The sequence below is a fragment of the Rhinatrema bivittatum genome, chromosome 2, assembly GCF_901001135.1.
Source record: "Rhinatrema bivittatum chromosome 2, aRhiBiv1.1, whole genome shotgun sequence".
NCBI lineage: Eukaryota > Metazoa > Chordata > Amphibia > Gymnophiona > Rhinatrematidae > Rhinatrema > Rhinatrema bivittatum.
This window is the reverse complement of record NC_042616.1, coordinates 382,215,457-382,231,829: the sequence shown is the minus strand read 5'-3', so window position 1 is coordinate 382,231,829 and position 16,373 is coordinate 382,215,457. Positions and strand designations below refer to the sequence as shown.

At 46.5% G+C, this 16,373-nt stretch overlaps 1 protein-coding gene across 1 annotated transcript in view; it reads right to left on the bottom strand.

Moving 5' to 3' along the window:
* Positions 1-16,373, bottom strand: part of ADAMTS16 (ADAM metallopeptidase with thrombospondin type 1 motif 16) — an 806,542-nt gene that overhangs the window by 442,168 nt on the left and 348,001 nt on the right. The window contains 1 exon segment of the mRNA XM_029589991.1: positions 8,471-8,566. Within this exon segment, the coding sequence (XP_029445851.1) occupies positions 8,471-8,566 (96 nt within the window).

Below are 16,373 nucleotides of genomic sequence, written 5' to 3'. Positions count from 1 at the left end.
GCTGAATTGACAACATGGGCTACACTGCTGGCAGCCTCAGCATGTACTTCCTCCCTGGGCTCATGATAGATTTTCTATCAGGCCAATACAGTAAAGTGCGGCCGCAATTACTCTGCTTCTAACCCGCTTTCTACTCACAATTTGGCCGCGTTAGACCAACCCGTGATCCACTATCCCTTTTAACCCATCCTTACCGCCTCTTTAAATCAACGGGTAACCCTTTCCGCCCGTGGCATGTATATGAGATGTAAACGATCGGATTAGCTATTCCCTCCCATACAGTAACGCGCGCCCCGATTATCACTTTTTAAACCTGCAGTTTTGCCGCGCGTTTAACCTGCTAACTTACCACCTACCCTTACCCCTGCAATAGAGGCAGGAGTAAGGGTAGGCGGCAAACTTTCCCCCAGCCCCCGCTCACCTGCCCTGGCCGCATCCATGCTTGCCGGTCTCCGGGGCAGCCCCAGTCCTCTCTACCCTCTCTACCCTCCTCCCAAAGTAACTTTAACCAAAAGAAAACCTAAAATCCCCTCCTCCCGAAGCAAGGTGCAGGCGAAAAGCGACTTGACATGTAAAGTGAAACCAAAGTTAACTTACTTTTCTTGCAGCCCTCTCTGCCCTCCTCCGGAGACGCGCACCGCAGCTCCCCTGCCTCCCGGGGGCAGCCGGCGGCGAAAGCGGCGAAAGCGGCCCCCGCCGGCGAAGATGGATGCCCATAGTGACGTTACGGCATACGTTCATACGCTTTCGCTGGCTTGGGGGCCCGTGCACTACGGGCATCCATCTTCGCCGGAGGGGGCCGCTTTCGCTGCTTTCGCTGCTGGGCATCCACTTCCTGGTACCTGTCATTTCAAATGTCATTTGAAATGACAGGTACCAGCACACCCAGGATACTGTATAGGCGCTGTATAGCGCCTATACAGTAAAATGGATTGTGCTTCATGGACGCGTGTTGGACGCGGCTTGCATTTGAATGCAATTTAAGTACAGTATCGAGTGGTAGGTGATGCAGACTGTGCATGCGGCAAATGCAGGTGCACCCGGCACTAACGCACCTTTCTACCACTCCTTACTGTATCGGCCTGTATGTTAGGAATAATTGGATTTTGTTGGATAAATTTGATTTTTTTCTGATGTATAATTAATTCTCTTACATGCAGGACATACCAATCAGCATGGAGGATTTTGTTTTGGGCCAAAAAATATTTTGTGGTAACAAAACTTAAAGAATGTGCCATTAGGCATATTTTGAGAGTAGATTACTATAGCTATCCATGGGAACAGTTCACCAGCCTTCTTCCCTTCCATCAAAATGAAATGCTCATTCACTAGAGGGAACAAGTATCCCAGATTCACCCATTAGAACTCTGGGAATTTTCCCTTCCCTTCCTCCTTATCACTGGCAGGAGGACAGCAGCATTTTTACCTGGTGTTCCTCCACAGCCAGCTTCAATCTGATGTTTGGTGAAGGGCACCCCTACGAAGTATCGGGGTGCCCGGGCATAATGTGGGTGCCAGGCACCTGCCGTGCCAGCACCGGGGGGGGGGGGGGAGGTAGGGGAAGGAGCGGGGAGAGTGGGCCGCTGCGTGTGCGTGCTTGCGCCAGCATACCTGCTCATTGGCCGCCGTCCCCGAGGACAAATCCGGTCCTCAGGGAGGCGGGCCGGGATCCGCAATTGGTTCCCCAGGGAGAGGGGAACCAATCGGCTGGAACCCAGCTGATTAAGTTCCCAGGAAGCGCTGGCAGCTCCCTCTTTGCCTGCCAATGCTCCCCAGACTTGCATCGGACTTGCCCGGACTCTTTGGGCCTTCGTCCACCCTGGACATTTGCCGACTTCCCCGGATACTTCAGACCTTCCTCCACTCCGGACATTTGCCGAGGCCCCACTCCACCTGCTGCAGGCAAGCCTCCCCGCTGCATGAATACCTTATCCGGCCCCGGGAGCCCAGTCTCAAGCCTCCCTTCTGCCCACGTGTAGTTTGGTGCCTCTTGCTCCCCCCAGCTCTACTCAGCCCTTTGCCCTCCATGTTCCTGGCCCCCGCCCACGTGTACCTTTTTCCAGCCTGCTCCTAGGCCCAGCTCCGGCCTTTGGACCAAGCCTCTTGCTGCCGCCTGAGCTCCACCCCCCCGTTCCTTTGTGCTGGCTGCTGCCTTGCGAGCCGCTGCTGCCTCCCCAAGCTTTGCCCCCCGACCCGGGCCTTCTCCACGTGCTCCCGGCCACTTCTTCGATCCCCTAAAAAAATATAATAATAATAATAATAATAATAAAAAAACAGTTCCTCAGCTCCGCTGGATGGAGGTCCCTGCGCCTCATCTCCACCAGATGGGGGTCCCAGCGCCTCAGCTACACCAGATGTGGGTCCCAGCGCCACAATTCCGACAGATGGAGGCCCCATTGCCTCAGCCCTTCCAGACGGAAAGGAATAATTATCATCGTTCCCCTGGCAAGTCACGCACGCCTCCTAATATCTGCCTGCGTGAGATAGAGTCCGAGGAAGCCACAGTGGCACCTGGAGAGCCAATGGGCGAGCCACATGCAGTCCAAGTGATTTCCGGTAGTGGACGCCAGGCCAGACCTCGTTGATCAGAAGTTGGGAGGGGTTCCGCTCGAGCAACAACGCCGCACACCTCGGAACCGACTGCCCCAAAAAGAGGAAGACATCGTACGCTTGGGAAGACAGATCGAGGATCATCTTCGCCGGTAGCCCCATCCAATGCAGGGCATGCGCCAGGCTCCCCATGCAGCTTGGAAGCACTACATACAGGATTCTAAGAGACAGAGGGTGCCACGCAAACGCTGCAGAGAGAAGAAACATACGCCGTAGATATGGTAGCAAGCGGGCTGACCAAACATCCCACAGGTGCTTTCTTCGGCCAAAGTACTGTATGCCTTGGCCCTATGACAGATAACATAGGAGCGGCTGCTTCATCGTGAGTAGAAGGTACCACAAGGATGGGAAAGTACAGTGAGGGCTGCAGGACTGCGACAGTGATGGAGGCGATCGACCTCAGATCCCCAGCCAGCAGACAGGCGAGACAGTGGCAGAGCAGAGACAACGCTTCGACCGCAGGCCACTCGGGTAAGTGGGGCCCGGTCTTGAACATCCCCGTACTGAAAAGAGAATTACAATCTTAAGGGACCGTTACCCCGACTCGTGCATGGGACACGGAATGGTCCTTTTGGACTGCCATCGCCGATGGGCGGACTGCCATCAGCGATGGCAGTCCAAAAGGGCGGACTGCCATCGCCGATGAGTGGGTTGGATGACCCACCCTGCTATTGGCCAACAGGGTACGAGGGATTCCTGTACGGTTACCCGCCCTCTGGAGTAGGGAGACCCCCAGGATCACAGCCATGTCGCAGTCCCTATAGGGATGTCTCTCTCTCTCATATGTGGGCAATACCAGCATGTCAGATACGCTAGGTCTTGTGGCGTCTGCTGTCTCTTTCTCTTCACAGATTCCAACCACATAGGATGGGTGACTTTATGACATCGAACACGAGCGGAACGAAGTGCGTATGGCAGAGGGTACTTCCAGACATTCGGCTTTGGCAGCTGCTCCATAAACAGAGAGGTCTTAAACTCAGGTGAGATGGGTACTGGGTCAGGGTGGCACAACATACTTGCTAATATATTAAATGATGGTACTGCGCAGCCTGACTTTTCTGCTAATATATCAAATGCATGTACTGCGCAGCCCGAGGGGAACATGGTGAGAATAGAGCAGGTCACAAACAAGAAAGCTAGGAAGTAGGACAAGGCCAAACATAAGTGCAAGCACACTAGGTCTTCAGATTCCTCAGCATCCTCTTCCTCCTCAAGCTCATGCTCTTCGGGTTCGTTCTCTAGTGAAGACACAGAAAAAGGGGACAAGGGGCAAGACAGAGGTGCGCCAGTGTCAGTTACATTTTCAGAACTTTGGGAGGATATGCTCAAGTCGATGCGCAAGAAAATTAGACAGAGGAAATATATTGACCTCTTTCGTCTACTTGAAGGTAGGAGAGGCAGGGAAAAAGAGTTAAAAAAGAGAGGAGTCGAGTGCTTCCCAGGCACACAGAAGAAAACAATAGCTAGGAACATATTAAATTGGACCCATTCATTCCTGCGACTGGCGAGAGTAATAGGCCGTCATGATAGCTCCCAGTATGGCCCGATCTTAGCATACGCAGATACAATATTGGCAGCCAGCAAGGACTACGAAGGCTGGTCCTGGCTTAATTATGACGAGTGCTTCCGAGATCGTATGGAAGAGAATACATTTCTATCCTGTTGCACGAGGGATGTGGGATTATGGCTAACACAGATGAATGCAAAGATTCCTTCCTATGCGCCAAGTGATTCAGCAGGTGCTAACATGGGGACTGACGGGTGTTCCTTTCATACTGGTGCCACTACGGGCGGTACCGGAAGAGTCGGAGCAGGTCTGTCAGATGTCTGCTGCTGGTTCAACCGCACTGCTTGCAACTATCCAAAGTGTAAATTCCGCCACAGCTGTCTCAACTGTGGAGCAGATCATCCAGCTTCCAAATGCAGAAAGTGCTCAGGAGAAGGGGGTATAGGTGCAGCGTCTGCCTTGGGAAGGGCGCCAAAAGGTACCCAGAAATTAGGACCTCGGCCTAGCGCCAATGCCGTATCAAGTTGCAACATTAAAGCCGTGGTTGCTTATGTACCCGAATACGGAGTCCTCATTGTTCTTGTTGAGAGGATTCTCGGAATGTTTTGTTATCCCATTCATGGGCCCCGCTGGAGTCAGGGGCGGTGCAAATTGTCCCTCGGCGTGCAGCATGTCCAGGATTGTCAAGGATAAACTGTCTGTGGAGATTGCGTTAGGGCACATAGCGGGACCTTTCCACGAGCCAACCATTCCGGACTTGGTACTATCCCCTCTTGCAGTAATCCCTAAAAAAGAGACAGGAAAGTTTAGACTCATCCACAATTTGTCCTTCCCTGAGGGAAGATCGGTTAATGACTTCATCCCTCACGAGCTCTGCGTGGTAAGATACCAGTTATTCAGCTCAGCAGTTCGGCTAGTGTAGATATGCGGTCAGGGAGCGTTGATGGCAAAGGTGGACATTTCATCAATTCGAGTGAAGTTATTCGTGGACAAATGCCTACCGATGGGTTGCTCTATCACATGCACCTTTTTCGAAGCTTTCAACTCTTTTCTACATTGGGTGATTGAACAAGTATCCGGATCATCAAACATAGTGCATTACTTAGACGACTTCTTATTTGTGGGTCATCCACATGCGAGAGAATGCAAAGACCTCTTGCATTGCTTTCACCAGGTTGCCGACAAGTTTGGTATACCCATTTCAGAAAACAAAACAGTAGGGCCCTCTACACATCTATCTTTCTTGGGCATCGAAATAGACTCGATATCCATGCTTTCATGGTTACCAGAAGAAAAAGTGAACACATTAAAACGACTGATCTCGCAAGCACAGAGCGTGAAAAAATTTACGCTAAAGCAGGTCCAATCACTAGTGGGTAGCCTAAACTTTGCTTGTAGGGTTATCCCTATAGGAAGAGCCTTCCTGCGGCGGCTGTCAGATGCACTGTCCGGAGTCAAGAAAAGTTTCCACCATATCCGCAACTCAAAGGGAATTCGTGAGAATTTGTTTATCTGGACTAGATTTCTGTCCAACTTCAATGGAACGTTGTTGTGGCAGTCTGAAGCGGTCTCAAATTATGAGTTAGAACTGTTTACTGACGCGGCAGGATCGGTTGGGTTCGGTGCGTATTTTCAAGGAGCATGGTGTGCGCCTCAGTGCCTGAGGATTGGGTGCACTCCGGCACCACCAGGAATATCATCTTCCTAGAGCTTTTCCCCATCGTAGTAGCGGTGGTACTATGGGGCGAGCGGATCAGGACCAAAAAAGTGATTGTCTGGTGCAATAACCACGGTGTAGTTAAGGTTATCAACAAGAGAGCAGCAAAAAACGTTAGTCTCGGATTTACTGCGCAAATTCATCCTTCGATGCATGGAATTAAATGTGACTGCATGGGCATGGCATGTGCCGGGTGATTCTAACACTTTGGCTGATTCTCTTTCTCGTTCAAAGTGGGACACGTTCCGGAAACTCATGACATAAGCGGATCCACAGGGATCTTCAGTGCCTGCTTTCCTGTGGCAGTTTGGTATCCAGAAACCTGGAGGTTGCTACAAATGTCACTAGTCCCTTCCACATGGTCTGCATATGTGAAAGGGGCTGAGAAGGTGGTCTCCTTTTTCTCCAAATGGGGATGGAGTGGGGACCAGTTTCGGAGTGGAGCATAATGTGATACATAGAGGTGGCAAAAGCCAAAGGGACATCAAGGGCGGCAATTGAAAGACAACTAACGGGCTTTTCCTTCTTTATGAGGACTCATGGTTGGGGTTTCCCATGCAGACAATTTTTGATACGTCGTGTATTGTTGGGTTGGGCAAAAGAAGGGGCACGAGCAGTAGAGGGGACATGAGCGATAGAGGGGAAACATCTGATTACTCATGATACCCACAGAAATTATGAGGCAGTTTAACAAACATATGTAGTTCCGAATACGAAACACACTTGTTTCAAGTAGCTTTCGTTTTTGCATTTTTTGGAGATATTTGGGTCAGCCAGCTAGTAGCTAGGACCACCAAAGGTTGGGAGTCTTCCAGTTTGCGCTCCCAGTACGTCACCCAGGTGGCAGATTCCATCATTTTGTTTATACCATGTTCTAAAACAGATCAGATGGGAAAATGTTCATACATAGTCCTACGCGCCATCCCCAACTGCAGAACTTGTCCTTTGGCTAACTACAGGGCTTTCGTGGAATTTCACCACTCTGTGGGATCCAGATTTTTGGTTCACTCAGACGGCAGACCGCTCACCAAATTTCAATTCGGTGCGGTGCTACTCAAGTGCTTAACGTACCTCGGGTTGGACTTGTCCCATTTCGGAACACATTCTTTCCGAATAGGTGCAGCTACCTCCGCCGCTCAAGCTGGATTATCGGGAGGTGTAATTCAGCAGATCGGGTGCTGGAAATCGGGTGCCTTCAAAGGTTACATATGCCCGGGACATCAATAACTAATGCAATATACTAACAGTTCTCTCTTTTCAGGTCCTAGAAGTCGGGGGCAGCAAATATGGATTGTGGGACACTCCTTCATCACGTGGGCTTTCAAGCATGCCCAGGAGCATCCCTACACTTAACGCAGTTTAACGCAACAATCTGTTGGCTGGGACGCAGGGGCATGGGCTAGGACGAATTGCTTCCCTGCCTTCAAAGGAGCGTTGTGCGATTTAGGCAACCACAGATTCTGATTATGCACCTAGGTGGTAATGATCGGGGTTCGATGTCTGGACGCCAGTTTATTGCTATGGTATGGAATGACTTGATATCTGCCACGGTCTTGCTACCGACTACAGTAATATGTTGGTCCGCCATTATTCCAAGGCCTGCTGAAATGAATAGAAGGATTTGGCAACACTGTCGGGCCAAGGCAAACAGTCAAATTGGTTCCTGGCTTACATTATTAGGGGGTTGTCACATTCGTCACGAGTGGTCATGTGAATGAGGGAAAGGGCTATTTCGCCCTGACGGGGTACATCTATCCTTTGTAGGACAGGACTTGTTCCTAAATTAATTTCAAGATGCCTTGGAAGCATTGCTGTGGTAGGGATTTAGGCCACATCTTTGGGGGGTCACAGGATAGGTCCATCCTGTGTCGGTGGCGGGTTGCCCGAGCCGATTGAGATGCAATGTGGTGATGGCAGGAAATTGGGTGCAGTTGTCCTGCGGGAGGCTCCTTGCTGTAGGTGGCGGGAGCTGGTAGTCACAACCCCTTGCTGGATGGTGGTGCAGGTTGTGGATATAGTGCAATGTTAATGGTTCAAACTGGATCTGCGGACCTTGCTGGCGGGTGGCAGGTGCGCAGGGAAGCATATGTAAATTCCTGGCTCAGGCATCTGATTGTTGTACAATAAAGTTGCGGCCTGTTTGATACCACTCTTGTCTAAGTCTCGTTGATGTTATTGATTGCATTGCTTGTTATTGACTTGTGAGAGGGTGGCTGCTGAGAGAAAAGTCAATCCTGGCTATCTATATTATATGTGAGCAGCCATGTAATCTAACAGGTTCCATATATTGAGATGTCAGACTGAAGCCTGCAGAGCGAAGCACACACAGATAAAAAGTGCTACTCTCTTCCTACTGGTAGAAGGGGGGGAGAGAGGGTGAGAATCCTACAAAATGTGTTTGTTGTGCCATGAGAATTGAGCAAACTTGAAAATATGCCACAATATAAAATAGGGCGAGAAACAATGACAGAGGGAAATCACAATTAGTATTCAGAGTATGCAATCAGGCAAAAACCAGGAATGGCTCAGCCTGTTCTTGATCACCCAAAGCCTTCTGGTAACCCTAGGCAAATATCATGTGCAAAGTTTCTGTGACATAGTTTAAAGTCTTTCTCTGTCTGAGAGTCAAGGCTTACCATGTCATGACCACAAATAGTTCCTTCAGCAGCCGGCATAAATTTAGTCTCACATTTCCTGCCAACTCGATGGCACCACAGTGCTTTACAAATATCCTAGAGACAAAAAGAAAATGAAATATGTATATAAAGATCTAGAAATGTAATCTTAGCAGCATAGAACATTTAAACAGGAAAGAAATAAAAGCAAACCAATAAATATTAGGGAGTTTTGAGAAATGATTTGCCTCTGTATTTCACTCACTAATCACAGCACCACTGAACACATGAACTACACACAATTATATGAAGAAAGTAATAGTGTTTATACTCATTCATATTACATCATGCTCATAGATCCATGCATGTTACACATGCACATATGTTCAATGCTGTGAAAAAATGTAGTTTGGAAATTGTGCCTATACATTTTGATTGGAGATGAAACTGGATACAAATGTACAGGATGACGGAGGGATGTTTTTGCATGAACAAAAATAATCTTGACTTCTACAAAGATTGCCCACTAAGCATAAGAATACACAAGAAAAAATGTTGAGTGCTGGGGAACAGAAGAAACAGAGCATTGGGCCTAGATCCAGGCCAAAGCACCGGCATCAAAACCTGGCCTCCAGACCAGGCCTTCAAGCCTGGGCCTTGCATAGAGCTAGGCTGAGGTCGCGGTGACTTATTGCGGCCTAGGCCTAAGCAAGGCCGAGGCTTCAGCCTTGCACCGGGTAGCCCTGGGGGCCGGAGAAGATCCGGGCCCTGGGACATTTGTGGGTGGGAGGGATAGGTAGTGGGATTGGAGGCCCTGTTTCTTTTTTTTTTTTCGTTTATGGGGGGGGGGGGGGGGGTTAAATGTTTATTTCATTTTTTTTAATGAAATAAACATTCCTTTGCATTCAGGCAGGCCAATCCCCACCAGTGGGTTAGGCACTGCTGCCAGCAGATGGAGATGGAGCAAAAGCTGATGTTACGGATATATAGTCCCGGCCCAATATCAGCCCACCAGTATTATCCATCTCCAGCAGATGGTAGACATGCATTTCCCAAAGCTGATACATTCCAATCTCTTTAAACTGAAATTAATTTTTTTTTTCTACCTTTTTAGTCTGGGCATTTTTTTCTAATTAAGTTTATCCTGGTATCTCTTTTTCACTTTCCTATTGTTGGTCTCCTAATTTCTCTTCCAGGATTTCCTATCCATTTTGCATGTCTTTTCTCTCCTGTTTTCTTCCCTTCTGTACATTTGTCTTTGAAATTGGCCTTTCCCTTTTATATTTTTCTCAATTTCTCTCTTTTCTGCTTCTCTATCCATTCATAGTTAGATTTTACACCTCATTTAACACTTCCCTCATCTTTCAGCCTACATTATCTTTTCACCTGTCACCTACCTGAAAGCTTTCAGTCTCCTTTTCTGTAATAATTGGCGGGAGAGTGAGCCCTTTGTGCTGCGGCATAGTTGATGCAGCCTAGTAGTGGAACTCCAAGGCCTATGCTGGCAGCTGGCAAATGCATCCTGTAGTGGGACATTCTGGAGCTTCACCTATACTATCTGCCTTCCCCACAGGTTGAGCCCTTAGCTTCTGGCAGCTGGTAGCACTTAGGCTGGTCCCTAAGACAGTAGAGACAACAAAAGTCCAAGGGCATATCGGGGTCAGGACAGGCAGCATGCTGGAGATTCGGAGATAGGCCAAGGGTCAAGGCAGGCATCGGGCAAACGTGGTCAGGTCCAAGTGAGAGGTCAAGCCTAGGCGGCAGGTAGTATAGTCAAGTCCAAGCAAGAAGTCAATACCAGGAGATCAAGCCAGAACAGACGAAGAAACATGAAGGCACTGAATGAGACAAGGAGAAAGTGTCGAGGCTGGACAAAACAAACTGGACAAGACAAAGCTGGATGAGACAAGCAGAAGAAGGCAGGGTTGAATGAGGCAAGGCTGGAGAAGACAAATCAGGAACTAGGAACACACAGGTACAACAAGAACCAGATAAACCAAGAACACAGGAGCAACACATACTGTGAATGCAGGAGACCTATTGCTGAGGCATCTGAATGTCCTCTGGAGGAGCCTAAAGAGTGGAGCCAGTGAAGTCATCAGAGGGTGCTGCGGCTGTCTTCCCTCTGTGGGCCCTTTAAAAGGAGAGACTGTGTGCACGCATGCGCCTTAGGAGGAGCCAGGGCAGTGGTGGCATGGTGGTGTGCAGTGCCATGCTTGGCGGTGTCCATGCCATGTCAGAGTCAGTGCCTGCCTGTGGCGTTGGAGTGAGTGCGGTGGCTCACGGGACTGTCCTGTGAGCCACCAAGCCTATCCCATTCTCATCCCATTCCTACTCCTCCCACCTCCCGTCTCTCCTTCCCGAGCCTCTTATTCTCCTTTTGTCCTTCACCCATTCCTTAGCCCTCCTTTGCCACCCACTTTACTCATCCACTTCCCATATCTATTCTCCCATATCATTTCCACACTTCTCTTCAATGAGAAGGGGGAGGGGAAGATCAGCCCACTTTGTTCTGACCAACTCTGAATCAATCCCACCCATGCTGCCTCTCTCCTACCTCCTTTACTCTTTGCTTGGAGGTAAGCAGATTCCAGCTCCAATGATTGACTCACAGTCCTTCTTGTCCCCTGAAGCTGGCAGCAAGAGCAGCATTTAAGGTATTCATTTCCTGCAGCAACAGGAGATGACACACCTTAAATGCAGAATGCAGAGTTTAGAGCGCAGCAATACACCATATAGGATCACATTGGGTGGGACTTTGGGATACCCTGATCCTGATCCAATCCAATGGATTAGCAAGCCATTTTTGAGGGGGTGGCACTTGCCACCCTGTAGTGATGCAACCAAAAAGATGTTACACTGCCCCTGGGTTAATCAACAGAAATCAGAGAATGGTGATAAACAGAGACAACTCTGATAAAGACAACATGATCACTGGGATATCCAGGCTTGATGCTGTGGCAAGTACTTTTCAATGTTTCTAAGTATGACATTGCAGAAGGACTTGAAGAAAATATGCCTGTTTCAAATACATGAAGCTCTCAAACTTAAGTCACAATTGTTTTCTGGAAACCATGTCATAAGTAGCATCATAAGTCAAAACTGATTTTCCTATAGAAAACAATGTTATGCATAGGGGACTGATTCCAAAACCAAGGCCATGACCCCACTTTCAACCAAAAATGACAGAAATTATTACTGAAAATATATTTAAAACATAAAAATACATGACATGAGTGTTTGCCATAGTCATATGATGATGGCTACTGAATTGCCTAGTGTGTTTTTTTAAAGAAGATATCCAGTGAAGTTTGGAATGCTGTTCTCTTTTTTTTTCCTTTTTTTTTCCATTGTAAATTTCTCTATAGCAGCTGTAAACGCTGGAGATAACCCTATTAACAATTGGGGTCATTGGGGGGGCGCTCTCGCGCAGCGATCAAAATGGCCGCCTGAGCGTGTAGCTCCGCTCGAGTTTTTTCAATAAAGGAAGGAAACACTACTTTTTGTGAATCCCCAGCTTTCTTTTTTCAACGATCCAGCTCCGCAAACGTCAAAGCTCCCGATGGCATCCAGTAAAACTGGGAAGATTGAAGCGGCATTTGCGGCGTCGGCGGGCACCAAAAGGTCCAAGGCCGACCCTCCTTCGCCTGACAAGGCCCCGCCAACAAAGGTAATGGCGTCTGCCGATGTTGTTCTTACCGAACTACGGCAACTAAAAGACCTAATTAATGTAAATATCGACGCCACTAATGCAATTCGGGGTGAATTATTAACGGTTTCGGCTAAACTGGAATCCTACCAAACCCGATTAGATGATGTGGAATCTCAAGTCTCTTCATTATTGTTAACTACAGCTTCCGTCCCTCATATAACAAAGGAGATGGAATGCATTCAAAATAATATGGAGGACTTATCTAATAGAAACAGACGAAATAATATCCGAGTACTTGGCATCTTAGAAGGGGAAGAAGGCAATGATATCAATGGTTTCATTGTTAAGCTAATTACCACCAGCCTCCGCTTGGAGTTTCAATACCCCCTGGAAATCGAACGAGCACACAGAGTGCCCTCCAAGCCACCTTCTAATCTCAAATATCCAAGGCCAATTATATTCAAATTACTGCGCTATCCTCAAGTCCTGCAAATTCTGGTGGCTGCCAGAACTCAAGCGCCTGTTCAATATCAAAGCCGCAATATATTATTTGTACCTGACTTGGCTAAAGTTACCGCAGCGCGTCGGAAGGCCTTTCTAGCAATGCGTCCGAGGCTCCAGCGTGTTGGTGCGAAATATGGCCTCCTATATCCAGCACAGATGCGAGTTACCCACAATAATCAAACGCGACTCTATCAACAATTGGGGTCATTTTCTTCAAACAGGGACATAGCAGATTCCAAATGATAAAAAGCCTCTGCCAGCACCTGAGCTGTCAAAACTTTAGAAGTTCAGTTCTCTTGAACAATGGGTCCATCTTCTCTGTCATCTGCCACTTTTTGTTTTTCCAATTCAATGAGGTCCTCATTAGTAAATTCTTCTGAATGTGATGCCAGCAGCTCATGGACATGCTCTGATGCAACATCTAAGCTGAGTTCTTTGCTCTTAATAACTAAGCACCCCAACATTCCCTGTATCTGAAAGTGCTAGCAGCTATTTCCAGTAAAAAAAATGTCTATTATAATCAATTGGGGTAAGGGAAGAATAATCCTTCTTACCAATCACATATGGTTTCCAAGAATTCTTCTCTCATAGTTAGAGCTGTATAAGGACAGCTTATGACTTTCCGAGGCCTTTAATGAGGTTGAATCCAAAAGAATTTGTTCCAATTGAACCCACTGCTTAAGTTTAAGTTTGCCATGCCAGTCTATAAGAACACATAGCTGAAAGGTCATATAATATTTTTTAATATTAGGAATTCTCAACCCTCCACATGCATTTAATTGATACAAAACTGATCTTGCCACCTTTGGGAATCTACACCTCCACATAAAACTCAAAGTCTTTCTCTGCAAAGTTGTGAGAACATTATCTGAGATCTTAATTGGTAGAGTCTGGAAGAGATAACACAGTTGTGGTAACCAAAACATTTTCATTGCCGCTATTTTCCTTAACCAAGATAGTTGATACTGTCATCAGTTCTTGTGATGTTATTAGTGATGTATAATTCAACTGAAAGAGTTTATCAGAATCTATCCCAATTTTAACACCTATATATATGAGATGATCATTAGCCCATTTGAAAAAATACTTTTCTCTCAAGTAAGTAACCATCCAGTTCAAAAGATTAATATTTAAAATCTCTGATTTATCCATATGCACCTTAAATCCTGAAAACTTGCCAAAATCTTACATTTCCTTTGTCAAAGTAGGAAGGGACGTTCTCGAGTCCTCAAAAGTAAACATAAGGTCATTTGCAAAAAGTAAAATTTTGTATTCCACTAAACCTGTCCTTATACCCCTGATACCTAAGTTCCATCTTATTTTCTCACCTAATAAAAGAGGTGACAAAAGGCAATCTTGCCGCATACCCCTGCTTACTTTAAAACTATCCGATTATGCTCCATTTACTTTGATTCATGCTACAAGTACTGCATTTGTTTTACATACCTGAGTAATAAAAGTGGGCCATATTCCAAAATTATCTCCTTCTATCATTTTGTGTAGGATGAAACTCTTATCCAAATAGGTGCCTGGTTAGACCAAGTTATATTACCTATTTCCTTATCCACCATTCCAGATACAAAATATTTATCAGCCAGAAAATAATCAATTCTAGAATAAGAGTTGTGGGTTTTAGAAAAGATTTGTAGTTACAAGATGGATTAATCACCCTCCATACATTACCAACTCCAACTTGGCCAACAAGTTTTTAAGTTTAACTCTATGATTCCTTGCATCTAATCCCTGAAGAGTTATCTAATGGAGGAGATTTAGTAATGTTGAAATCACTTCCCCAATATCATATGGCCCTCAATAATATAATAATGGACTCATATAATAAATCAAAACCCAATTGCAATTTGGGGCATATACATTCACAACTGTTTATATTTCAGAATTAATCTTCATTTTAATCATTCAGGGCCACTTAGCTGGATAAATTGGGTCTTACCCAGCTAAGTGGTAGTGTTTCAATAACTGTCCATGTTAAGTGGCCACCACTTAGGCAGTAAACTATCTTGGTAAATAGTTATCCACTAAGTGGTGGGCACGATGGAGGTGTTCCAAGAAGGAGCTACTTAGTCAACTAATTTAGCCAAATAAGTGGCAATAATTAGAAATATCTAACTAAGGGGGTCATTTTCAAAAGCGCTTTTCGCATGCGATCACTAAATGGGGGCAGAGTCGTGGCGGAGTCGGCCCCGGAAGAGGAGGAGTCGGGGCGGCACCGGGGCTGACGCTGCGCAGACATCGCTGGCAGCGAAAGGTAAGGACCCTTATCGCCACCAGTTTCATGGCGATTAACTACACCTTTTATGGTGTAGTCATTCGGTGCGAAAACAGGCAGCCAGCGCACCGCAGTGGTGCAATGGCTGCTGGCTTTCGCAGGTCCGCCCACCGCTTTCGCAGGCCTGCCCCTCCGTTACCGCCGGATTCTCTAAGGTTTGCGACCTTAGAAAATCCAGCTCTAAATTAGCCAGATAAGTTAGACCTGCTCTTGAGCAAGTGTAAAGTTAGCCAGATAAACATATCCAGCTAACTCAAATGTATCTAGGTATATTCTATGGTGTGGCTACGTCTCTGAATATCATGACTAAGTTAGCCAGATATACTTAGCCAGATATATCTGCCCTCACCATTCCTCCTAGTTTCTCAAATATCCACATTCAGATCCTTAGAAATTAAAATTTCTACTATTCCATGTCTATTTTTTATAGTACTGTATTTGATGCAAAGTAAATGGCTAGAAAACATTTACTCTTTAATAATCGTTCATCCCTTTTTTAGATGTGTTTCTTGCCTTTTTATCAACAAGTTGAGACATTTTACATGTAAAGAAACAATTCTAACAGTTGACATCTCTAAACCCCAGTAATTAGAGAAATGTTTGCATCTCATGTATTAACAAACCACAAACTAATCAAACTATCACTAGAACCATATAATGTCTACAAATCCACGTCAGAAAAGGATATCTCCCCTTCACAAAAAAATCCCATTATATATATCCCTTAACCCTTAAAACCCAACTATCCCTACCTCATCCAACAACCCCTCCCCTATACACAAGGTCTGTACTTCCAACACCATCACAAACCCACAGCCCTGAGGCATGACATCTCTGATCAACATCCCCCTAATACTGTATATATATTATAAAGTTTAACCCCTCATCCAACGTCAATAGAATTAATTATATTAAAGACAAATATTCATATCAACAACACTAAACTTTATCACCCTCCTATAACAAATAATCCTTTCCACTCTTGCCCATCACTTCCATCCTCATTACAAAAAAAATTCTGTCAATTAAACAGTGCACTAGTAAAAGTCTATTTTTTCAAGGATCATCCAGAAGGTTCCAATCACATACTCCTTAAGAGTCAGCCATCTAGCAGTTCAGGTCATACTCTCCTTAGGAGATGCAGATCCACTTGAATTCCAATGAAGGCATCTCATCCCCTTGATGACCCACTACCACTTAGTTGGATCCCTTTTGGGAAGCGCTGCAAAAATCACTGAAGGAATTTTGAAAACTATCCCAGCTGCTCAGGGCCAGCACTAGCTTCTGTGCTACCCTGTGCAAAGAATCCCCACTGCCACCCCCACACCGCTGCACCTCCCCCCTGTGCTGTCCCAATGCCATCCCCCCTTGCGGTGGCGTGGGCGGCCCTCTGTTTCTTCGGCCGCTGGAAGAAAATATGAGCTCATATCCTCTTCCAGGGCCTGAAGAAGGAGAGGGCGCCACTGCTGCTGACCTGCCAA